At 44.3% G+C, this 25,357-nt stretch overlaps 2 protein-coding genes across 3 annotated transcripts; one reads left to right on the top strand and one right to left on the bottom strand.

The window, feature by feature from the left end:
• Positions 1 to 48: 48 nt before the first annotated feature.
• Positions 49 to 22,543, top strand: cfap43 (cilia and flagella associated protein 43). Its single transcript, XM_056609953.1, has 35 exons — positions 49 to 120; positions 311 to 564; positions 856 to 952; positions 1,041 to 1,208; positions 3,729 to 3,879; positions 4,152 to 4,290; positions 4,572 to 4,654; positions 5,010 to 5,041; positions 6,859 to 6,959; positions 7,266 to 7,328; positions 7,799 to 7,959; positions 8,583 to 8,747; positions 9,120 to 9,250; positions 9,911 to 10,082; positions 10,779 to 10,880; positions 11,633 to 11,710; positions 12,214 to 12,339; positions 12,719 to 12,823; positions 13,135 to 13,251; positions 14,034 to 14,240; positions 14,894 to 15,100; positions 15,478 to 15,567; positions 15,973 to 16,053; positions 16,430 to 16,558; positions 16,661 to 16,780; positions 16,922 to 17,029; positions 17,294 to 17,380; positions 17,483 to 17,571; positions 17,832 to 18,036; positions 18,425 to 18,537; positions 19,644 to 19,809; positions 20,569 to 20,733; positions 20,914 to 20,988; positions 21,115 to 21,247; positions 22,186 to 22,543. Exons 1-35 carry the CDS (start codon positions 92 to 94, stop codon positions 22,347 to 22,349), a joined length of 4,413 nt encoding a protein of 1,470 aa, XP_056465928.1. The 5' UTR covers positions 49 to 91; the 3' UTR covers positions 22,350 to 22,543.
• Positions 22,396 to 24,251, bottom strand: sfr1 (SWI5-dependent homologous recombination repair protein 1). Of its 2 annotated transcripts, XM_056610181.1 has the most exons (4): positions 24,148 to 24,251; positions 23,865 to 23,988; positions 23,109 to 23,465; positions 22,396 to 22,699 (listed from the first exon to the last, which is right to left on the bottom strand). In XM_056610181.1, the coding sequence occupies exons 2-4, from the start codon at positions 23,958 to 23,960 to the stop codon at positions 22,511 to 22,513; spliced, it is 642 nt and encodes a 213-aa protein (XP_056466156.1). In that variant the 5' UTR covers positions 23,961 to 23,988; positions 24,148 to 24,251; the 3' UTR covers positions 22,396 to 22,510. The 2 variants fall into 2 exon arrangements, with proteins under 2 accessions (XP_056466156.1, XP_056466155.1); XM_056610180.1 differs by having other exon boundaries at positions 23,865 to 24,221.
• Positions 24,252 to 25,357: the final 1,106 nt, after the last annotated feature.

Raw genomic sequence — 25,357 nt, 5'->3', positions numbered from 1 at the left:
GTGGCGTTCCGTTTGTTATTTACTGGTTGTCAAGGATACCAAATTACTCTCTCGCTGCATACAGAAAACGTCATTTTCATTTTCAGTTGAAATGGATGAGATTGGGAGTCTAGAAGTCAGGTACATTGAAAGATTGACTGTTCAAATTATTATTTGTGAATGTATGGGTAATGTAGCCTCGTCATTATAAAGGAATAGCTACTTTGTCATCATTGATAATATTCGTAGTACTAGTTATTTTAGTCTCTCAAAAGGAACTTCATTAAAATACATGAACAATGACTTAATTTGGGTTGTTTTCTCTCCCCAGGTGGGCACAGGGGTTTGCAAAGCAAAGAGTGGTGTTCATTGACACGATAACAGCATGTTATACGTGTGGAAACCACATCGTTTTCCTTAACATTGACTCCAAAAAGAGAACTGTCCTCCAAAGCCCTGGCAAAGGCATCGGTGCATTCACAGCCAGTGGGACTTCTAGGGTTTTGGCTGTCTCTGAGCAGAGGCTGAACCCTTCAATATTCGTGCTCAGCTATCCTGAACTCAAGTTAAAACATGAGCTGAAAGGTAGTAGCATTATTTATAAATCAGTAATGAACAACTCAATATTGTACCTCAACTCTCACAATGTTAGGCCATAACGTTAAATTATTCTCTTTATCTAATTATTGTTAATATATTTCTAGTAATCTTGGAAGTGTATTGTGATATATTTTTAGTTTAATCTCTTTTTAAATCATTATACTGTCCTGCCTACTTCCTCAGTAACTTCCATTCTGTGATTTAGGAAGTACATCTGTCTGTCTGTTCAATGCAATCTCATTGATTATAAAAATACTTTTCTGATTTTACCATCAGGCACAGCAACGCTTGACTATACTTCTCTGGCGTTGAGCGATGTCGGTCCATACTTATGCTGCTATTCCTCTCTGCCAGATCATACCATCACAGTGTGGTAAATTATGAACATTAATATTTATTCCACAGAACAATAAGATCAGAAATATAATCTGTACTAAATCTTATTGACAACTCTTCTGCAGGAACTGGGAAAACGCAGAGATAATCTGTACTCAACCACAAGCTGGAAAAGATGTAATTTATTTGGTTTTCAACCCAATGAATTGGCAGCAGATATGTGCTCTGGGTTCAAAAACCCTCACAGTGTGGAACATCGAGAAGAGCGATACACATCACATCCTGATGAAAAGGTAGTATGTTTAGTGGGAGGATAGGGGATGGCTATATTTGACTGCTGTTCTAAGGCTACTTGGTCTAATCTCCAAGGTTCACAGCCAACCTGTAGACTAACTAGAGCATGAGGCCTTGGCCCCCACTATAGTTGCTTGGTGCCCCTAGGTTTAATAATAAATGATATTCATAATAATTCATAATTCATATGTGTAAGGGCTGGGGACAACTCTAGCAAGTTGTCTCAATTTCCACAACAGCTGGTAGAAAGCAAGAGTAGTCCTTACTTGAGAAAAGGTTTGTGTAGCAAAGTCGCTGATACCCGCCACACTCCACCTAGGTGACCTTTATTTTGGCTCCTCCAGACAAAGGACGCAGGGTAGTGATGTTTAAAGGCCGGTTTATTCTAAAGGTTTGAAAATTAGACATGGCCTGCTGTTGTTGCCATCTGGGAGAACTCTTCTAGTATGTGGAGTGGGCTGGCTTAATTCCCTCCAAATTATTTTTACATCAGTACCACAGGGTTATCATACCTAAAAATAAAAGCTCCCAACCATATGTCCCTACACCCTCCACTGTGACCCGCCATCCCAACCTCCCCCTCCTTCCTGGAGACTGGAGGCCTGGGATGCCACCTTGCCTTGCTGAAGGTTCAACGGACGAGGGGGTGGCAGGGCTGTCTTGACGGGCTGGGTCAAGGTTCAGCTGGGCTAGAGTGGTAGATCCTCGGAGGGCCGGACACAGCCTGTGGTAGGGCCACCCTCTACCCTATCTCCCTCATGGAGCATGGGGCCTTCTTTGGATACTGTCCTTGCTGACAGAGGTGTGGTGTTATGGAGCTGCGGGTGCAGGCAGGCAGGTAGGACCCAGACGCAGACGGTTTCAGGGAAAACTGCACTTTATTCAGACCTAAAGGCTAAGGCACAGGAATCAGGGAACTCGGGAGACAACTCGGAACTCGGGAGACTACAGGGAACTCGGGAGACGACAGGGAACACGGAACACGCAGGACTAACAACCACAAACAATCACAATGACAGCACAAGGAACAAAGGAAAGACGAGGGCTTAAATAACAACACAACGAGGAACAGCTGAGATACATTAGGGGAGGGAACAGTAATCAACACAGGAGGAAACAACAGGGAAACACCCACACCCTGACATGTGGACTGCTTCAGGCTGACTCCAGGGAAGGCTATCCACAGACATTTGCCTGTGGTCGCTGTGCTTCCTCCCCCAACCTCTTCTGGGCTCCACTGCGCTGTTGGGAAAAAGGGAAGCTGCTGTGTGTCCCTGAAGAGTCGTTCTGGGTCCCCAGCAGTCTGGAGAGGCCCCAAAGTGGACACCGGTGTATCAAAGTCTTGGCTACACACCGCCTAGGTGACTTCTATTGGGCTCCTCCAGACAATGGATGCAGGTTGGGAGTGATAAACCGGTTTATTGTAAAAGTTTGATCATGATACATAGCTTGTTGCCATCTCAGAGAATTCCTAGAGTGCATGTGGCGATGGCTGGTTTAACCACTGGCTGGTTTAACAGGTGTGCAGCCGCACCCAGCCCCAGAGTCCTATCCAACTGGGCCAGAGGCTGCCTAAACCGGCCATCATCCTCACACTCCCACAGACGGGGAATCATTCAGGCGATCAGGCAAACAAATCCAGCATGAGAAGACAAAGGTGTAATCAGGAAAACTAGCAGGGATATAAAAACAACAGGAACACTAAACTCTAGAAGAAAAAAAGATGGGACATTTGACATGAGGAACAAAGGCGAACTGTCACTTGGAGGGAAACATGCAGACTAGGCTGGTGTAAAAACTGTCAAAAGGACTCAATTGCAGCTGGTAGAAAACAGGAGTAGTTTGTGACGTGAAGTCCCGGCTGCACACCACCTAGTTGACCTTTATTGGGCTCCTTTAGACAAAGGGCAAAGGGTGGTGATGAAAGAATGGTTCATTGTTACTGTTTGATTATTATATGGCCTGGGTGGTTGCCAGCTAGGAGAACTCCTCTAGTGCGTGTGGAGATAGCTGGCTGAACCTCTTACACTGAATACTCAATGTAATTGAGCAGAGAGTTATCCCTACTCTGCTCAATGTCCATTTGGTTATCAGAGTAATAGGTTGTGCAGCCAATGACTAGGCTCATACTAACAAATGGCATGCTCCCCTATACCCCCAACACCAAATCCGAGGTTGGGGGTAATCCCCAGCCGAAGCCAACTCCCCCCAATCCCCCCCCCCCCCCGGACAGGTTTAACAGGTGAAACTAACCACAGCATTGGTGGACAATCACAGAGGTGGCAAAAAACAAGGGCAGGAAGTGAAGTATCTAAATCGAGAGATGTGAGAACAACAAAGTATAACAGGAAGCGATGAAAGAAACAATCAAATACATAACTCTTGAGATGTGACAACATGAACAGAGTCATAACCCTCAAATGTTGCAGTTTAACGGTGTTGCTAGAGCTTTGGCAGTATAGCCGTTGGATTGTGAAATATTAACTATTATCATTAAACTTTGTTTGGTTGTCTTCCAGAGAACTTCATCTCCCAGCAGCCGATGGCTCCCTGATCGAGAGAGAAGGCCCGCCCTCACACATTGTGAACGGCAGGCTCACCTACTGGGGCCCTCAGATGCCAGCGTCTGCTATAGCCGGCCTAAAAGGAGTCAGGGCAGACGGCTTTCTGGTAGCTCGCTCGTCGCTCTGAACCCTAGTAATAGATTATATGGATAATAAAGGGAAAATAATGATTCATTTTGATGTTGTTGTTGTTGTTGTGGTTTCAATCCAATTTTGAGGCCTTCCAATATTTTGCCTTTTGTGTAAAAGTCAATGTTATTTGAAGGTTACTTAAATATAATCAGCTTGTTTCATTTGAGAATTTTGCCGTTTGTTGTCATCGTCCAGGGTTTTCGGTGATGAGTGACGAGGCTATTTGTTTATTTGCCTATGCCACAGGAGCGTAGGACCCCCAGACTGACCCCACTGGCCGCATGCTGGACCCCCGCCGCTGAGCTCTACGTAGGCTGTCAGGAGGGGTACCTGCTGCTGGCCAACCCGGACGCCCCTTCTGTCCGCATCCTGTACAACCCCACAGGTACCCCCCGCCCCTGGAAATAAGTCTGTGTCATAGCAGGCCTATTGGTTGGTCGGGTGGGAAACCTTCTATAATCTTTAAGGGAAAACATGGCGACTCAATGGAAATGCATTGTAAATGCTACCTGGGTGCTAACTAATGGATTGAGTTGTCATGTTTTCCACAGTTTCTAGAAGTTTATTCACCCAACTAACCAATAAGGCGATAACGTTGATCAGGTGCATCGATACACCTGCTGTTGAAGAACACAGTCATGTTTTATTTTTATGTCGTTACTTCAGCTCCTGATGCAAACCCTGAACTCAAAGATGGTGGGTTCCAGAGTTTGGCTCTTCACAGTGATGGCTTGTATGTTGCAGGAAAGGTAATTAATAGTATTTCCCTTTCCCATTTCTGAACAATATAGTATAGTTCGCCATGTCAATTTAAATTGACTATACTATGTCCTGTGTTTTGGGATTGAAGATCCTATTTGCAATAGAATGCCTCTGAAAATACATTGAGGGGTAGGAAAGGTGTAGTGGTAAGGGTGTTCGACTCCCAGCCAAAAGATAATGATGTCCACAAACCTAATTTAGGAATCTTTAGGCAAGACGCCCCTCACCCTCTACCTACTCCCCAATACTTGTATCTGAATTCACTGTAGGGTCACTTTGAAATGAATAGTGGGCCTCATGAGTGCCATTGAAGTGGCACCCAGTTGCCTTTGTCTATTTCAGGATCGTCTCCTGCACTGCTTGAGGGTAAACGGGTACCAGAGTTGAGATCCAGGCCCAGGACGCTTTGAAGTGGAGGAGGCCATCAGGACCGTTTGTCTTTTCCCCTGACTACAAATTCCCTACTATGGTCCTCAAGCTCGGTAAGCTTGAGATCAGGTTGGTTGTCCTGAGAACCAGCACTTTTCATCAAAAGGTGTATTCTGTAACATAGTTTATGGCCACAATGTTTAGTCACCAAATAAATATTTTTCAGAAATACAGGAACAACATACAAAAATGAATATCTAAATTTATGTATATACAATCTTGTATGTGTTTAACTACAACATAATCAAATTTCAGGATTTGTGGGGGTTGGTCAAACGTTAACATTGGATTAACCCTCCTCCAGGGGCAGATCTACAGGACACCAACCGCTCAAGCCGGTTCGATGGAAAACATCCTGGATGTCCTCACTGGAGCTTTGCAGCTGCAGCTTCCATGGGCCAGGATACGGTTTGTGGTGAGAGAGTTCAGTAAGAGGACAAGCAAAAATGGTGTCCTGGGATTGATTGACTAAAACATGCTTTTAGATTCCGGTTCATCTAATTGGATCCCAGACATGTTTTAAATTAATAACAATTGAATGTCTAGAAAGGACAATAATTATTATAATGATGAAACAAACTTCATTAACAATATAATACCCAAAAGTAGAGGCAAGGCAATAAAAAACCTGAAGATATATAGATATGCAGAGAAATATACATACTGGTATTTAGATGCAGTCCTGTAGTATGTTGATATGTGTGTGTGATCATGGTGTCTGCAGTCAGTGAGGGAGTGTGGTGAACTGCAGCAGTGGTCCTACTGAGGGCGATCTGACAGGGTCACTATCCCTTCGAACCCAGGTCTGATTCATCACGTCCCTACATTTTGGCCAATTCCGTTTAGAGACTTGACAGAGGGTTTGATTATTGTGACAGAGTCGTATATGTCGTCATTGACAGAATCACAATTAACCAAACCCATGCACTTCTTTCTTCATTCATTAAGTCATCTTTCTTCATAGTATATCATCATTCCCTCCCCTCGTTTTTGTTGTGCGTACATGTCTGAGATATGTCTCGGTTAGTCACACTTGTGGCACACAACAAAACTTAATTCTAAACAAATTACCTTCAAATAACTTATATTGAAACCTTTATTTATTTGTTGCGTTAAGCGAAACGCCTCACTTGCACATAGCCTAGCTATACATATGATGCCCCTGTGTGTGTGTGTGTGCGTGTGTGTGTTGGGTGTGTGTGTGTTGTGTGTGTTGTGTGTGTGTGTGTGGTGTGTGTGTGTGTGTGTGTTTAGGTCTCCTGTCTAGCCTGTTGTCCTGCTTCCACTACGCTGCGATTGGAACCCTCTCAGGCCACCTGTTGTTTGTTGATCTGAGCAGCGCGGGGCGACGCGCCTCGTCCTCAAGATCCATCTGTACCGCAGGCCCCGTGGACTGCCTGGTGTACATACCGCCCTCCATCACGCACACACAGACACACACTTGCATTCACACATGGTCTGAGGTTTCACACATGTGTTCATGTCCTCTCATGCATGGCGAACGGATACAGATGTGTAGCTGTTAGATGTTATATGTTCACTTTTGTTAAGTTAAGAAATGTAAGATGTACTGGTAAGGAAATGTGGCTTACGTTACCGCAACACAGTAATAAAACATTTAAAAAGTGATGGACATTCAAAAATGTGTATAAAACAAACATAATAAAACCTATCAATAATCAAATAGATATATACAATACATCAGTACATATGTTGGTGTGATATGATTGTGTGTTTGTGTTCCTATTGCTTTGTGTAACAGTTTTGACGAAGGAGGAAACATTCTTGTCTGTGCGTCCGATTCCCACATCTTCCTACTGGACGCCAAACCGTCGAAAACATTTGCGGTCATAGGATACACAGGTAGAGGCCATACACGGGGTCACTAACAAATTCCCTCTTATTTTCTTTGTCTGGTCTGTTACCAATATAAATTACCCAGACATAAATGATGGGTCTAGCTCCCTCTTTGGTAACCCTTTTAAGTTTGTCTTTCATGTCACTGAGCAATTTTATTTTAATTTGCAGTTAGGGGGTAAGGGTACCCTACTCAGTGCTTACAGGTATGGATGTATACAGATGGTACAAGACCGTGGGAGTCCAAAACCCTGACCCTCGATTCCATTCCCACCAGCATTGTTAACACAGTTTACTTCCCTGCTGTTTCAGTCGCTCCCGGCAGGCCCGTTCTATCCCTGTCCACCCAACACAAGAGAGGTCTGAGCGGTGCAGGTTCTAGCGCTGTGCCCCGGACCCCAAGGACCCCAAGAACGGAGGGGGAGGAGGAGGAGGAGGAAAGTCTTTTCCACCTGCTCTCTCCTCTCTCTGAGGAGCTTTCAGTATTCCACCTGAGGACACCAGCCCACCTCTCTGTCTATCGTTACTAACGTTACTGATTTGTTATCACTACTCGGCTCAATGTCCATTTGGTTATTATCAGAGTAATAGTTGTGCTGCCGATGACTAGGCTCATACTAACAAATGGCATGCTCGATCATAATCATCGGACCAACTGAATGGAAATGTTGTTGACACAATCACCCGCGAAGGATCTTTCTTTGTCCCTCCAACAAAAGATAAATGCCGGTTTAGTTGTGCTAAGGTCGGGCTGGTGAAAGAGAGGCACAAAAGAAGAGTTGGAACGGGTTTGCATTTTTGACCAGCGAGTCGTCCACGTTGTGCTCCTGTTCCCCAAACGGCAGGTCCAAGTTGCGCGGACGCACACGGCCGTCTATCTGCAAACACTTTCCAGGCGAGCACGTATGAGGCGCCACGTGCACTCCAGTCATGCGTGCTGGGCGTCGGGGAGATCTTTGCGTGCTGCGAGGAGCTCAAGACTTTGCAGAGATTTAAAGTGCCCCAGGTGGGGTTTTACAACAACACGCCCCTCTGTTGCCACATGATAGCCGTTGGTCTCTGCGGTTTGCCGTCGTTTGTGTTTGTGGCGCTGCGGCTTCTCTCATGACTGATGTGTCGTCGCTTTATTAGTTTCACTGAGGTACTAAAAGAGACAAGAGTAGAATGCATGGGAGTATTTACAGGAGGATAATATTTATTTAGGAGTTATAAGTTGTTGTACTACGGTTGGTTTATTGATTATTATTTGGATTGTTTATGTTTCTGCTTTCTTGTAATTATTGGAAAGCTTTAAACAGTTGGGAACATTTAGAGGGTAATCTGACCGAATATCATTATTTATAAAAGCGCCAGGCTGCACTTTGCACATGTTTTTCAATGTATCTACCTCACACTAAGCATAAGTGTGTTGTTAAAGTTGAGGTGGTCGGGGAAATCCGGGCCGATAATGTAAAAAACAACAACACAGAATCAAAAGGAGATTCTCTAAGTCAAAGCCTTGGCTCTGGGTACCCAAGGGACGACCCGTTGGCAAACAGTACATAGGCGCTTGGCAAACCGTCTTGATTCAAATCTGGCGTGCCGCTGATGTGGTAACCTCAGTCCCATTGGCTGCTCCTTATCTGGCAGGATGCAGGCGGTGTTCCCGGGCCAACGGTGTGCCAGCTGGGGCCGGAGGAGGAAGTGGAGGGTCATCCTCTGGGGCCCAGCCTCCTGGCCCTGTCCCCTCACGGCTCCTGGCTGGCGTCGGTGGGAAGGGACGGCCTGCTGCGACTGCGCACCACCGCCGCTCTGGTAGGGACAGGTTGATGACTTCCTGTTGTCTGGACACACTCCTGCTGTGTGGAAGCAGACAAACTGCCATGTTGGTGCCGTTATGAATCACTCTGCTGCTTTATATAATGGCCTTTTGTGATTTAATCTATCATTTTTAAATGGGAGCAGTGGCTGCTGTTATGCAAAGTGTCCTCAAATGACCAGTTTGCACACATTGTTTGCATGGGTAGGGCAGCCCTTACCCTAGCAGTTTTGAAGTCTTGCCCCACCAGTTCAACTGTCAGTGACCGACTTGTGAATATAATAAATGTGACAGTGTGTGTCAGCAGGGTGTGTTTCATATTAATGTATGTGTTTGCAAAGCTGGTTTATTTCTGGTCTTCTAAACAGGATAGGTACGCTGAGATAGAGTGTCACTCGTGTCGCCTGGGAGGCGCTGGTGGCCTCTCCTTCTCTGCCGACGGCCAGACGCTAGTCACTGCAGGCTTGGGGGACGGTTCCCTTGTCTGCACTAGGCTGAGGTGAGGAGATTGATTTTATTTTAAGAGTTGAGCAGATGCTATACCGCACCTCACCAGCAGAGGGTGCGGGCGCGCCCATGGCAATGTCGGGCAAAGTCAGCGCAGACTCTCATCATGTAAATGGCCTTTCACATGAAATCCATGAAAGTCTTTTGTTATGATATTTGATCCCCAAAATAGTGTCAACTTTATTGGAAACTCCAGCATTTTTAGTGTGTCCAATTGTTTTTACACTTCTGAATGAGAAGTTTCATCAGCGATTCAAGGTTCCAATTTTGCGAAGTATTTTCAATGGAATGTAAAAATCCACAAAGGAAATCCAATGGACTGTAGCAGCAGGAATGATAACACACCATATAATCATGGATTAGTTCACCACAAGGGTGGCTTCTAGGGCGGGCTCTCTGTATGTTTAGAGAAAATACTTTAATTGTTTTGGACACATGCCAAAATAATGAAATAGTATCTTATATAATAAAAACATCATGCATATCAATGACTTAAAATACTGCAGGCAGGAATAGTAGCAATCAATAAAAACACACAATTATACAATTAATTATATTTATTGCTACTACTACTGTAGTGACTAAAACATGCTTGAAGAATAAAATGAAATGTATACGTTGTCACCGGATGCAATGTATTTTTGTATTTCAGAACTGAAACGTCTGGCAGCTCAGAGGCCGGAGAAGCCACATATTACTGCCAAAGTGCCGCTCGGCAATTGGAGAACGTCCTGAAAGTAGAGAATGCCGCGCTGGGGGCCATGACTGAGGGCCCCCAAGGGTCCTTGCCTCCTTTAGGCTCCCCACGCCCAGGGACAGAGGAGGTAACCATTCAATGCCACCGCAAAGTCAGCTGTTAATGTCTGTAAACCTATGTAGATGAATCCCTTAATATACAAGTATCTGCATTAATAAGTACATTCTCAAAAAATGTGTGTCATTGATGTCAGGTTATCATGCATCACATTCATACTTTACGAATTAATCAGTGAAATGTTATCTCCTTGTGCTCAACACTGTGCCAAGACGAGGGTGAAGTCAAGCAAACACTAGACATGACCACGGCCCTGCCTTAAGCTATCCCAACTATATGACGGTAATCCAGGTTTCTGAGTGTGTATATACTTCACCAAAACACTGTGTCTTGTCCTGTTGAACCACTTGAAGCAGCCATCTAATTATATTCATAATACTGTAGTAAAGTCTGGAACATTCAAACCTCCTCCCTCCTCTTCTCGCACCGTCCCTAGAAATATGTTTCGGATTTCATGCAGAGCCTCCACCTGTTCAACAGCTGTGTGTGTGTGTGTGTGTGTGTGTGTGTGTGTGTGTGTGTGTGTGTGTGTGTGTGTGTGTGTGTGTGTGTGTGTGTGTGTGTGTGTGTGTGTGTGTGTGTGTGTGTGTGTGTGTGTGTGTGTGTGTGTGTGTGTGTGGTTGCGTGTGTCTAAGTACAATTTACATTGTAATTCATCGTATTCATACTGTCTTGTCTAACTCCAAGTGGCTCCTGTTTTTTCTAGGTCAGTGAGGTCAGTGACGCCACGGAGATGTCACCAGAGCTGGACGAGGGGGACCCCAATTTGACCTTTGACCCCACCTGGCTGGAAACCAGAGAAGAGGCGGTGAGTGTTAAAAACATATAAACGGTTGTGGTATTTATGAGGACCGGGTGGAATGTCCCCACGATTATCAGATACATGTGTGTGTGTGTTTGTATGTGTGTGTCTCTCTCATGATTCTTGCAATTTCTGGGTTGTATCTTCATGGTCAAATGCACTTGTGCGTGTCTGTCTGTGAGTTTGTATGTTTGTGTGAGTGAGTGAATGTGAGAGTATGTGCACGTATGAGTGTTGATCCACGCTTGGGCACACACATTTGAGCCGAAAAATACGAGCTGTTTCGCTGTGGGCGCATTCCTTCGATGATGTGGAATACTTTGATATCTCCCGAGATCATGAATCGGTCATCAATCAAGTAGAAAACACAGCGGCGTGGCGAATGCCTACAGATCAAGATGAAAATCTGGAAACTCACTGCTGTGCAACAATCAGTTCTGATAACAATACACAGAGGTGACACTCCCCATGTAGTGGGTTTCCTACATGTTAGTTAGCACCCACATGGGAAACAAGCAGTCTGTTAAATCACCCTCCTGTGCCACTACACGCCTTCCAGCTGGGCGCTAATCGTTTGTCTACATTTCTGTGATGTAGGAGCTCCGTGTGTGTGTAGCGCACAGGTGTGTTTGCCTACCGCGCGTATCTCTGTGCAGGGAGTGATGATAGATAAGACGTTTGATTTATACCATCTAGACTAGGCTACTGTATGGAGTTTCTAACCTATAAGCATGGATGTTTCTGTTTGTGTCTCATAGGTTTTGGAGGCGGAGCAGCAACGGTATTCCGAGAAAAAGGAAGAAATAAGAAAAGGCATAAAACAATTGCTTGACACTGTGAGTGGATTGAATTAGAGATTTTTGTTTGATGTTCAGTTAAAACGCTTAGAAACTTCAAATGAGGGCAGCGGTCTCATCACAATAGTGAACCAAACACGCAGCTCCAACCCAACCCATAACACATGAATACAAAGGGTTAGATTTAGACTCACAGCTTTTTCCAACACATTCCTTAGCACCTCACAAACAGCGTTCAAATTAAAAACAGAAGGTAAATTGTTTGTGGCTGCAAAGTTATTTGCACAGCTTCGCGCTGAGTCACCTTGAAGGTTCATCATAGTTCACCTACTGTTCTCTCATTTCCTGAAATATGAATGTTATAAGAACCATGCAGGCCTTATAGTTATAACTATAAAAGCAGACTAAAAACATACATTGGGTGTTGCTTTCACTGATCCCTACGTGGATAAGCGTCTCTCAAAGCTTTTTTGGTCGTGTTCCGTGATTAATCATCTTCCGACGAATTGGAGTAACGGTAGTCTGGACTGACCTCTGTCCAGAGTGGGGAGAGGATGCGGGCGAACGAGGAGCTCCCAGATATCTGGCGTCTGGACGGGCACGAGTTCAACTTGGACGTGGGCGAGCAGAGGAGGTTAGAGGTCGACGGAGAGCGGGAGGTCGCCACGGTAACGCCACACAACAGATGTCTATGAGTCATGCGCTTACTCACCATGTCGGCTTCTGTGTGTGTCCGTGTGTGTCTGTGTGCTTCCTTGTGTGTCTGTGTGCTTCTGTTTGCTTCTGTGTGTGTTTGTCTTTGTGTGTAGAGGGGGATATGGGAATCTGTTATGTCGTACTGTTATGTTGTTATTTTTCCAATTTCCCGTCTGTGATTAAAAGATAAGAGTACGAACTTAACTTATTTTGACTTGATATAAGGTGAGTAATGAAATCGAGGCCCGGAGCCCAGCCTTGTACTCATGCCACACCTAGTCACCCTTTTGTTGTGTGTGTGTAGAGATGGGAAGAGTAATCTCTATGTTGGTGTGTTTCCCGGTATTTAAGGTGAGGGAAGAGATAGAAATGGGGAACCTGGCCAAAAGCTACCTGCGTGAACTCCTCAAAAGAGACTGCTGGGACTCCATGAAGGTGAAAGGAAAGGCCATCAAGGTAGGAGGAGCCAAGTCGTTAACCGATCATAACGTGCCTACCACTTAAAGTAGAAAAATTAAATAAGAGTGTTTGAATTATAATTATTAATATAGGACCCCTATATTTTATCACCATGTGGGATATTGATCAACAATTACAAGCCATTTAATAAATCTACCCTCCAGCTACATCACAAGGGAGATTGTCAACCCGGATGTATGATGTATGGATCAGCCTACCAGTTGGTACAGCCAACGGCCAGGCTGGGTTATAGGCTGATTTATCCATCATATTAAAGGTTTTTAAAGAAATGCAATTCAATACCACAGGGCTTCCATTCTGTCCTTGAAGTGAAGAACTATCCGATGAAGGAGCGAACAGAGAAAGAACTGGACGATCTCCTCAGGGTGGAAAGTATCAGAGCCATAGAGACGGCCAACCGCATTGTAAGCAGCGTGCGCACGCACATGCAAACGCACACACGCACACACACGCACACGCACAGGCACACACACACACACACACACACACACACACACACACACACACACACACACACACACACACACACACACACACACACACACACACACACACACACACACACACACACACACACACACACACAAAGTTTCAGTTTAACAAGAACACAGAGTCTGAGGGTTTGGATGCCAGCAAATGCTCCACAGCCACATGTGCTGATTTGGTAGAAATTAATCCAGATGTTTGCTGTTTTTATATGCAATGCAGAATGGCAGCCTGCGTTGATCCATGGCAGTGCCCTGGTATGACCAACATACAGCCTCAGCAATAGTTTGGCTTGTGTTTGTTTTCTGCATAGACGCAACAAGGCAATTACATTTGATGTCTCCGGTTGTTCCACTTTAATCACTTGGATGTGAGTTTCGTGGCTAAGCCAATCAAGATGTCATAAACAACTTTATGAACGGAATGTTGTGTAAAACTTTAAAAACAAACATTGGGTCTGAACCTATGACCTATGAAAGGCCACAACGTTTTAAATGCTTGAGAAAGGCCCAGAGCTATTTGGGCCCAGTACACCATCTCTTTGGCCTCCAAAGACAAGAGGCTTACCATTGACCCTGCATTGCACTGCAATTACTTCTATATTTAAAGCCACAGGGTCGTTTTTCCAAACGACAGGGTCGTTTTTCCAATTCCAATCATTCAAGACAGCCTTCTCTCACCCTCCCCCTGAAACCTGCAGACCCAGCAGGACGTCCCGCACAGGAGGCCCAGCGGAGGAGAGGAGGGAGAGGAGGGAGAGGAGGGAGAGGGGGGGGGATACGACGTCCAGGCCGCAGCTCTGACCGGGAGCTTCGCGGGCCAGCTCGGCTGCTCGAACCCCCACCTCTACGATCAGTTCAACCTGCACGTCACAGAGCAGAAGATCAACCAGATAACTCTGCTCCAGGTCTGGGAGCCTTGGTACACTTTCTAGATCCATCCCACCGGTTCTTAGGTGTAATAAAACGATGTTAGGATTGATTTGCTGCTTATTGTTTAGTTGGATGACGGCATCACACAAGAAAAACATCAGATATAACAGTAAGCATCCACTGAAGTGAACAGATAATTAAAAACATACATGGTTAGTATTTTATGTTTGTACTGTTGCCTATGTTTTATGAGCTGACATCGTAGAGCCTTGGCGAGCAGTCGAGAAGTGGTTAGGGTAAATAAAACAATATTAGATATTCCGTACATGTCCTGCCGGCATCTAACCATTTAATTCAGGCAGGATCTAGCAGTTAGGCTACCAGAAGGTTCTCGGTTCAATCCCTAATGTCTGCAGTCTACCTGTAGACATCTTTGAGCCAGATGCTTGAACCTCTACCAGCTCCTTAATGACAATTATCTGAATCCACCTTAGTTGCTTTGTTTTGAAGCGACTGTAAGACTAAAGTAGTTAAACTTAATCATTCATTCCCGGGAAGAAGGGATGCCACTTCTGTGTTCCCTCTCTCGGTTTCCTCCCTCTGGGTTTGGGGGGACGTTTTCCTTGAAGCCCTGTAGAGAACTGAAATAAGGGCTTTCTAAATGAAAAGTGACCTGACTTCCCCTTAGGATGTGATCTGCAAAGTCAAGAAGGCGTTCAACGGCGAGTTCGACGGCGTGCGCAAGCAAAAGGAGCAGGAGATGAGCCGTGTCCGGGAGAAGAACCGGCGCATGGCGGAGATCATGGGGGATTTGGAGGCCAACCAGGAGCTGTGGGAGCCAACCCTTGGGGACAGCGAGCAGCCAGAGAGGGCCCTCACTGTGGAGGACTCAGAGGTAGGCCGCCCCTCCACTGGAGCTCCAGGGACACTCCATCATGGAGATAGTGTCTCATTAGAGGCCTTGTTAGGAATGGAGACAACTCATGAAACTTGACTTCACTGTTCTGTTTATTCACTCCATCATGGAGATAGTGTCTCATTAGAGGCCTTGTTAGGAAGGGAGACAACTCATGAAACTTGACTTCACTGTTCTGTTTATTCTATTGAGGGGCTGTTATATAAACAGTAGTGTGGGTGGGCAGGTGAGTGAATGAGTGTGATCTTCTTTTAAAAAGCTAATGCGATCGATGCTATGCCATAGCGTCAAGCTAAAACAAACCAAACTGATATGCACCATATTGATAACCTCACACCCTCCCTCCCCCACCTCAGATAACAGTAGAAAAGTACCTCACCCCGCAGCAAAAGAAGATTGAGGAGGAGAAGAAAAAACTGGAGGAACAAATGCTTTTGGCTGCCAAGGTATGCAACACTAAATGTGGTCTTACTTTCATTCCTGCCACCCAATCTTTTATATATTTATCCCCCCCCCACCTTTGAATTCCTGCTCTGCAGTAATTACGACGGCTGCTTTTTCGTTTAATCGTGTTTTGTGGGTTGCCATGATGCCTGAGTTTGCTTACTTATAAGCTATAGATATTTGACAATGTATGTTTTTAAATGTAAAAGGTGGGAAAGTGTTAAAAAGTCTAAAGCCCGGCAAATGATTAGTGGCAGAAGATGACTTGGTGGGACCCATGTCCCAGCAAGTCATCTTCTGCCACTGCATAACAACTTTACAGACTTGTGTTGCAACCATTTTCAGATGTAACATTTGTATGAGTGTATTTGATGGGTGACATGATGGATGTGTTGTTGTCCTCCCAGGGAGATAACTCCAGAGACAGAGGGCTGGGGGACATGATGGGAGGGGCCATTCAAGTCAAGAAAGAAGACATCTTGAAGAAGGTTGGTAAAATTCCATCCAACATTGGTTTCATGATGTTGTTCTACTTTTTTTAAATTAGTTTTGCATTTTTTGTCAAGTGTTTTTGCTTACTTTTGTCTAATGGTTTTACTTTATAGATGACCATTCTTATCTGGCTATTAGACTAACTAACTCTGCAATTACAAAAAATGAGAAATTAAAAATGTTTTAGAAAAGATGTACACATTTCCGGAAGCAAATAAAAAAGACAATCAATTTACACTTCCCTTCAGAGCTCGCTCAACAAAACAAACCTTCACGTCCTAACGAAGATTTTAGTCAAAAATGACCGCTGGACAGAGAGAACCAGAACAAACAGAGCAAATCCCAGTCCTCTAATATTCCCCACACCTGTAGGAAGTTATTCAGCCTGAGTTTGCTGTGAGCAAACCGGAGCTGCAGTGGAGCGACGAGGAGAAGAAGATCTACAAAGACTATGAGAAGAAGGCCAAGGATCTCAGTGAAGAGCAGGACAAATACAAGAAGGTATTTCATACAATCACACATGGTCCTATCAACCTATTATCAGAACTGCTGGCTCCGGCCACTTCAATGAGACATTTCATCTATGTTTCCATATCATCACAGACACTGGAAAGTGAAATGAAAAAAATGCAGGCGTCCATATTGGAGTCAACACAAGGGTTTGATGAAGTCTTGGCCAAACTGTTCGAGAGGAAATTGAAATCAGAGACGGTTATATACCAGGTGAGATAACTTTTACACAAGGCATAGGTAGAGCAAGGCATTAACAGTGCCAGGGTTAGGAGGTTTATTCCCAATGGGGCCACCAACGGTTTTGTAAGACGGTTTGGATCAAAGCATCTACGTTTGAAATGGTTTTATTAGGAGGAGCTGAAGATAGCCCACCTGGTGTACTCCATGTTGATAGAGGAAGAGATAAGGAACCGGGAGAGAGAGCTGGTGCTCAGCATGGAGAGGAGGAGGGCAGACAAGGTAAGGCTGTTTATATAACCCTAATAATGCTGCCTATCACAGTCATGCCGCGTCACAAAACTTATTTACGACCGCTTCTCACAGATCCGATTTTTAATTGGGTAGGATCTTCCAACCGATTCCTATTAAAGGCTTGCTCACATCTCAAGGGCAAGAACAAACTTGGCGTGGCACGCCAAACCTTCACCTTTTATCATTGCAATTAGCACTCTCTCTCATTCAACTTTCACTGGAGGTCTAAGAGCTGCTTATTCCCATGTGCAGAACGCAATCGTGGAGGAACTGAGGAATGTGAGCGAGGGTGTGGAGCTCTGTCGAAAGGCCTATGACAACGTGGTGGCTGAGGACAGAGTGAGTGGCGTCAGAGAACCCCAAAAAATGCACATAAAAAGCCATATCGTAAATGTATTTTGGTTAAGCATGGGTGAGTAATCTGTTGACGTCTCCGATAAGCTTCTGGACAAAGGGTTTAGGAAGCAGTTCTTCGATGTTCAAGCACATGTGGTGGATCATCTCTATAAGCTGTTCAAGCACAGACCCAGGTTAGTCATGCTCAGTAACTTGTTAGTCAATTATTAGCAATCCACAGTGTCGGATATTGCCAAAAATGAGAAGAAAATAAATATATTTTCAATAAATAAGTTGTCTTTTGGATTAAGGAGGGGACATGAATGACAATGTTTAATTTGTATTCATCATATTCATATTTTAATCAGTTATATAAACCCAGAGGTGCCCAGCGATAGAGGCAGATTCAGTGAGATCCGGCTCTAGTCTCGTCCCGTTTCCCTCCCCCCTCCAGAGTCCAGAGGATGAGGGACCAAGCGGACAACAAGCCTTTTAATAAGCGCTTCTCGCTGGGCGGGGCTGCCAGCGACGGCCTGGGCCAGATGCTGCAGGCCATGGAGGAGCTGGACTCCCCGGAGAACACCCCCGCAGGCCTGGAGCCGACCGTCTGGGAGCGCTTCTGTCTGGTCCGCAGGGCCAAGGTGGAGGGCGAACAGCAGGTAGCGTCGCATTGCGTGTGTTTTTCCGTTCGATTTCATCTCGCATGGTGTGCATTTGGGAGAAGCAGGTGTTACATAAGAATGTTTATTGCAGGTATACGATTTCAGCTTATTGATACTAAATATTTACAGAACATGAGTCTTTTTCTGGGTAATTTGGGGCTTCTGGGGTTTTGAAATGAAAGGTCTGCTGTTTAAAGGGTGATATAAAAATAAATCATTCGTTCTATTCCTGGAACTGCGGTGTAATGGAATAAGACAAAAATGTGTTAAAGTCGAGTCCTAGCCAACAATAAACAACCCAGATGAATCTGTACTTGCTGAGGTGATGGGACAATGATAGGAGCTGGGCAAGCTAGAGATACCACCTCAATGTGTCTGACCCCAGGTGAAGGTGAAGGCCCTGACCCTGGCCGAGATGCAGGCCTTTCTCCAGAAGCGGACTGATGAAGAAGAGACAGCAAAACATGAGATCAAAACTCTCATGGATGAAATCAACGGGTATGATAATGTGTTATTGATAAAACACGGACTCCATCAAGGGGTTCCAGTATCTGAATAAAGTGGAATAGGAATATAAATGGGATAAAAATACATGTGTTTGAAAATCCTATTACCACTGTGCAAGATGTAAATAAGTAAGTAAGTACAATTTATTTATAAGGCACATTTAAAACCAGTTTTCACTGGCCAAAGTGCCGTACATGGTGCAAAAAGGCATATAAAAGAACACGTACCTCATACATAGACAGTACATGAAAAAACATATAAATAAACAACATATCACAAAAGGGGAGGAAAGGCCAGGGAGAAGAGGTGTGTTTTGAGCCTAGATTTAAAAATGGTGACGGAAGGAGCGTCTCTAATTGAAGGCGGCAGTTCGTTCCAAAGGCGGGGGGCAGCCACAGCAAAAGCCCTGTCCCTCTGTTTTAATCTAGTGTGTGGAACGTGCAGGAGGCCCATACTACATGATCTAAGGGACCTGGGAGCTGTGATATAGGGCGGGGCCAGGCCATTTAGGGCTTTAAAAAACCATAAGTAGGGTTTTAAAATGAATTCTGTGCTAGATGGGCAACCAGTGGAGGGATGCTAGGATGGGGGTTATATGATCCCGCTTTTTGGATCCAGTCAGCAGCCTTGCTGCGGAGTTCTGGACCAGCTGAAGGCGAGAGATGAGTGATTGAGGGAGTCCTAGGTAAAGGGAGTTGCAGTAATCCAGCCGTGGTGTAATGAGGGCGTGCATTACTTTTTCCAGATTGTGAAATGATAAATGATAAGCTGTGTATTTAAAGCAAACTGCATGCAGCATGATTCCCAAACACGTACAGAACCATGTAAAAATGCATTTTACTATAAATTGATTAAGGTGTTCGACTCCTAGCTGAAAGGTTCTGTGATCAAACCCCAATCCCCACAGTCTCCCTGTAGGCGTCCTTGAGCGAGACGCCTTAATGCCAACCGGCTCCTTTATGTCATGTATTAAATAAAACGTACTTAGTATTTAGTAATGTTAAGTTAATTTGCGAGTGCTATTTTGTTGCACTATGCAACGTCTTTCCCTTAGCATCGTGTGAATGAGATGCAGCAGCTCTCCCCTTCCTCCTCAGCCTGCGGGAGCAGAAGGTGCGCTTCCAGCTGGACCTCCTGGTGCAGGTGCTGCTGAGGCAGGGCCAGGTGGAGGTGGAGGTCAGCCCTGCCCTCTGCATCCCCGACCACAGGGACTCTGTGATGCACCACCGCAGCGTGGTGGAGGACCTCAGCGCCAACATAAAGGTCTGCACACACCACAGGGTCACATGACGAAGCTGAGGCACATGACTCACCGTTGAGTCATCCTGAGAGGAAGTGCACGCTCGCACACACACACGCGCGCACACACGCGCACACACACACACACACACACACACACACACACACAAACGCACAGCCTTATAAGTGTATTGGAAGAGGTGACTGGAAAGAGAAACAAATCAAGGATGCTGCATAACTAACACAGAGACACACACACAGACACACACACACACACACAAATACCCCTCCGATGCAGTTGGTAGATAATACAGATTTATTGCAAGGCAAATGTCGTGTTTATTTTTAGATAAACATATTACTCAATTGGCGTATCAAGAGGTATCTTCTCAGTGTACGAAGCGTAGACAACGAATGAACGGTGAAACGTCTGGCCATTGTCTCTGTAGCAACGGCACAGACTGAATCCACACGTATTTCCAGCAAACGAAAGACCGTTAATTTTTTAAATGACGCATCGATGGCTTGAAAACATATCCTAATAAGGCTGTTTTTTGGCTGACGTTCTGATGGGATATAGCCCCACCGTAGCCAGTCTAACTTGTAGGTACTTGTAGGCTTGATCTAAAAGGCCCTACCTGCTCTCTAATGGCATGTATCAAAAATTCACTTTCAATATATTTGGATAAATGTGTCTGCTGGAGTCCTGGAAAGTATATGGTAACAGCGTCCGTCAGCATTCAGTGTCCTCCAGTTGAATGTGAACCCCTCCTGGACCCTCAGACGCTGGGGGGGCAGAAGATCGCCACCATGGTGGAGTGCAAGGACTTCCGGAAGGGCATCATCCAGCTGGAGTGGGAGCAGCGGAGGATCCAGATGCAGACGGAGCACTACGATATGCAGACCAGGGACATCCAGAAGCTGCACCTGTCCAAGGAACAGCAGGAGGTCACTTCAGATGGGACTCATAGACATGAAAGATATCATCTATGCGTCCTTTTTTAATCATGCATGTTTTATTGTACTCATATTCTTTTGGCAGAATAGTCAGTCTGCAGTTGAAAAAAAGGCCACGTTAAAAATAGTAGAGGTACAAGCCGAATAAAGGTGTGTATTTTCTCCCTACAGTATTTAAACCAGATGGATCTTGAAATGGTGGACCAGGGTTCTAGTCTGGAGAAGCACACCGCCTTTGATGACAAGGTAACAAGACATATGTTACCTTGATATGTGGTGAAATCTTCCCAAACCAAATATGGTTATACATATATATATTGTTTCAGGTATCAGCATGTTTCATAACAGAATGTTATTAATGTCTTTCGACAGAGTCCTCAGGAGAAGATCAGACAGGTGTCCATGCGGGCAGCGATCAAAGCGGAGCAGATTGCTGTGTTGGACCAGGAGTTGGCGGAGATGGAGGTGGCTGTATCTGAGAGGAGCCATATTTATGACTCCACAGGTACAGTATCAACCAATCAGCGTTATTATTAGAGCTCTTAACAAGGGAAGCCACACTACAATTCAATCAAGTAAAATATTTAAGAATTTATGTACTTTGTTTTTCTATCATCATGAGCAGAGAGAAATGATACACCACAGCAGGGGTCACCAACACAGTGCCCGCGGGCACCAGAGCGCCCACAAGGACCACATGAGGGGCCCGCAGGCCTGTTCTGAAAATAGCACAACTCATTCTTGAACAACTCTTTCCCAACTTTTTTAAGTCATTGTTGATAATTATTGGGAGAAATCATTAACATGATCAGTGTCTTCACATAGATGATTATCATTAATCAATATTAATAATATATAACTAAAGGCAAACTGAGCAAATTTGTTATTTCAGAAGAGTGTATCAAACTGGGTGCTCTTCGTATGACTCAGTACCCATGAAGTAGCTCTCAGGTACAAAAAGGTTGGCGACCCCTGCACCGAGGATCAATCAAGTCATCCATTGATTAATAAATTAGTTAAGTAGTAAGTAAATGAAGTAATAATGGGGTTCAATTAGATGTTTTATTTAGTTTGAAACATTCACAGTTGATGGTGACTGCTCCACACACTAAAGCTGTTGTCCTGAGTTCTCAATAACTTCAACATTAATATACTTCAGGACACATGGCACCTGTGTTCTTGTTATGCATAATATAAGATGCAATTACGTTTTTTTCAAATACACTGCAGTTTCCTATCCATTATTCATATCTTCAGTTTCATATGATATTCAACAGATCTTGATGTGACTTGAACATTCACACTTAATACTACTTGTACACACATTTCCTGCATACCATTGCTTTCAGTGCCCCTGTGGCTGCTTCAATGACAAAACCAAAGCGGATCAAATGTGCCGGCTCTGGTCTGGTGAATAATGAACCCTCTGTGTTGTGTCTGTAGCCGTGGAGGCCGACCAGGGCGTGGAGCGGGAGGCAGAGCTCTACCAAGAGATCGTTCAGCTGAAGAACTTGAAGCACCTTGCCAGAACCCAGGCCCAGGAACTGGCCCTGCTCCGGGAACAGTTGGAGGTCTCCAGGATGAAGAACTTTCCCACGCTCAATTAGTTTCAGAACACACACAATGAAAACACAGGATGCATGACACATGGTAGAATTGGGAAAATAATTTATTAATACAGACAAAACGAAACAGTTAAAGCAACAGGTTCCCGAAACTGTCATGTTGTATTGGTTTGGATTTTAATAATAAATATATATAAGCATGTTTAATCTGTAAATTCATCTTCTAAGCGGTCAAAGTGCAGTATCTTGTCCTCCAGACCAAAGTGGTCTATAAGCTGAGCCAGGCTGGCTTTACGTCCGTCTAGAGGCAGGTCTGTCTGGAGCTGGTACAGTGCAGCCTGGGAACATCCACGCCACTTATCGATCAACGCCTGGAGATGGGCCAAGTCGTTCTGTAAAGCGTCAAGACGCAAACAACTTAATAAACCGCATTTGTAGTAAGTCTTTTAGCAGACTATGATATCATAAGTGACTTACAGTGAATTCAGATTCATGTCATTAAAGGACGGGTAAGGGTTAGGGAATCTGGCTCGAGGATAAGATAGGTTGGGCTGTGGATACTGGTAGTACAACACCATAGACTGCTAACTAAACTGCCCTGCCCAACGATAACAAATTAGTGTGTTATAAGATTAGGGGCAGGATAGTGTCATGGTTAAAACAGTCACCTGGTTCACGGTTCCTTCCTAAACCAATTTGATCATCCGCAAGTTACAAGCATCCTTGAGTAATATGAGTCGCTTTGGCTAAACGAAAACAAATAATTGTAATTGTATAATAGAGCTGGAGCACGGGGTCTACCTTGCTTCTGTACACCTTCACCATGTTCAGTCTGCGCAGGTCGTCCATCTTCACCCTCAGCTCTCTCCTGAGCCGCTCTTTCATGGTCTGCCGGCCTGCTGGCAAGGGTGGCGCCAACTCGGCTTCAGAAAGACCACCCGAGGTCCGTGACTGAACTTGAATCTTCTTTTCGGCAACATACCGGTGTCCCGGTGTTTTGGTTACGATCACACTGGGATCTGCCACGACTTGCAGTCCATCATTCTCCTCATCGTCAACGTCAACACAAAGCCGTTTGGCCACAGAGGAGGGTGTGGTGAATGAGCGCCTCGATCTACTCAGTCTAGCCTTCAGTGATGCACTGAGATTTTGACGGGGCTGTTGACCATGCCAGAATATCTTAGTTAGAACAGGGTGTACCAAATGAGGGTAACATAAATAAGGCAAGGACATTCCGGTGTGACAGCAGCAAAAAAGGACAGTGTAAATCAAACATGGCAGCAACGTTATACAAAAAAACATTTTAATAAGCACGGCACAAATGACTACAGTAAATACATATTTTGAAGAAAAAAAAACACAATATAATCCAAAACAATATATTAAAACGATCAACAGTTATTATATGGAGGGAGACTTTTGTTTGCAAAGCAAAATCATAGACGGTTTTGCTTCGTAACGTCACGTAACAATTGGCGGAAGATGATTTGCAGACATAAAAACATAGAATTAGTATAACACATGGCTGACAGGTCACTAAATTGTCCGATTGCTTACCTTTTCACTTGTGACTTCAGTTGGGGTTGATTTAGTTGAATGTAAAGGTGTGAGCGACACCGTCCTGTCTGCTTTAGGAGTGACGTTACCTTCCATTTGGTACACCTTGTCTACACCAGGTCGTCTGATAAAGTTAACACTATTGTTAACAAACCAAGCAGTTTAAGTTGACAGTGAACCTCGTCTCGTCTTTAGACATATTAGAGCACATTGATACAACTCATTAAACTATCATTTGATAGTTGTGATGTCGTTGTTGTTGTTGTTGTTGATTATAACTCACATTATTTCACTAGTTCCTCATTTCTTCGGTTCAAGAAACCCGCGGAAATTACAATCGCAACATCCGGGGATTGGGCATTGTGGGTGTTGTAGTTCGGTGGTTTGTAGTACATTGGCATTTTAGGTTTAATGCGTAAACTAATTGTATACCGCCTATGGAGACTTATAGTCTATGCATTTAAACTATAAAATATATAAATATAAACCTTAAGCTAATTTTTATCATATATAAAAGTCCGAAAAATAGAAATGTAGATAAATTATTAAATTATTTTTAATTATTAATTAAGTAACTGATGATGGAACAATGAACATTTGTCTGATGGTGATTCATCGCTGCGAAACAACACCTTGATTCAAACGTTTAAAAAAGGATTAAAAATGCTGACGTTGCTCCACTGCACTCTATTCAGTCTTTGTTTTGGATTATAGTTCCTCTTCATTCGTTTCTTTGGCCTTCAGCGGGAAGGTAAGGCATCTTGCTGGGACTTGAACAGACCAGTGGACCTGTTCAATGTCTGCTTTTGCACCACCCCAGGGAAAGCAGAATTTAACATTGTATAATGATGAATCTCATAAGCCTGTAGGGGAAGGGTAATTACTGCTCATGAGTTTGTGACTCATTTTCTTCCATGCTTTTTACAGCTCATGAGCTTTAAAAAGAAATCTGAGATATGATACTTGAAGCACTCACAAAAAATGTTATGGTTTAAATTTAAACACACTGCTCTCCTGGTGTTGCTACCTTGTTAGGAAACTCACAAGCTTTTGTCAAACCTTTTGATCATCAAGGCTATTGATTTTCTTGATTTGTATACCATTTAACTAGAGCATGGGATTTTATTCAATACAGTTTATAAAATAATCTGTATCTAAAGTGAAATTGGATGCCACCACATTAACCAAACAGCCTGGTAGTTGACCCTCACAATCCAGAGCAAAAATAAGCACAACTATTGCACACAATAAATTGACCAAAATAGTTAGTAAGGGTGGGTGTATAGATGGGTGAATCGATAGTTCAGACAGACAGACAGACAAACAGACAGATAGAACGACAGACAGACAGGTAGATAGATATAGAGATATATGGGCATACTCAAAGATGGATAGATATATAGACAGACAGACAAACAGACAGATAGACAGAGAGATACATGCTCAAAGATAGATTGACAGACAGACGGACGGACGGACGGACGGACAGGCAG

This window comes from Gadus chalcogrammus, chromosome 15 (assembly GCF_026213295.1).
Source record: "Gadus chalcogrammus isolate NIFS_2021 chromosome 15, NIFS_Gcha_1.0, whole genome shotgun sequence".
Lineage (NCBI taxonomy): Eukaryota > Metazoa > Chordata > Actinopteri > Gadiformes > Gadidae > Gadus > Gadus chalcogrammus.
The sequence above is the reverse complement of the archived record's forward strand: the minus strand, read 5'-3'. Positions and strand labels throughout refer to the sequence as shown.

What these genes read in the sequence shown, in the direction of transcription:
- cfap43 (XM_056609953.1), top strand. Translation starts at nt 92, where the DNA reads ATGGATGAGATTGGGAGTCTAGAAGTCAG. An exon ending in TAAAACAATTGCTTGACACT is followed by an intron (nt 11,711 to 12,213) that starts GTGAGTGGATTG and finishes ACCTCTGTCCAG; the next exon opens with AGTGGGGAGAGGATGCGGGC. An exon ending in AAGAAGACATCTTGAAGAAG is followed by an intron (nt 16,054 to 16,429) that starts GTTGGTAAAATT and finishes CCACACCTGTAG; the next exon opens with GAAGTTATTCAGCCTGAGTT.
- sfr1 (XM_056610181.1), bottom strand. Translation starts at nt 23,960, where the DNA reads ATGGAAGGTAACGTCACTCCTAAAGCAGACAGGACGGTGTCGCTCACA. An exon ending in CTGAAGTCACAAGTGAAAAG is followed by an intron (nt 23,466 to 23,864) that starts GTAAGCAATCGG and finishes CATGGTCAACAG; the next exon opens with CCCCGTCAAAATCTCAGTGC. An exon ending in TGAAGGTGTACAGAAGCAAG is followed by an intron (nt 22,700 to 23,108) that starts GTAGACCCCGTG and finishes GACGCTTTACAG; the next exon opens with AACGACTTGGCCCATCTCCA.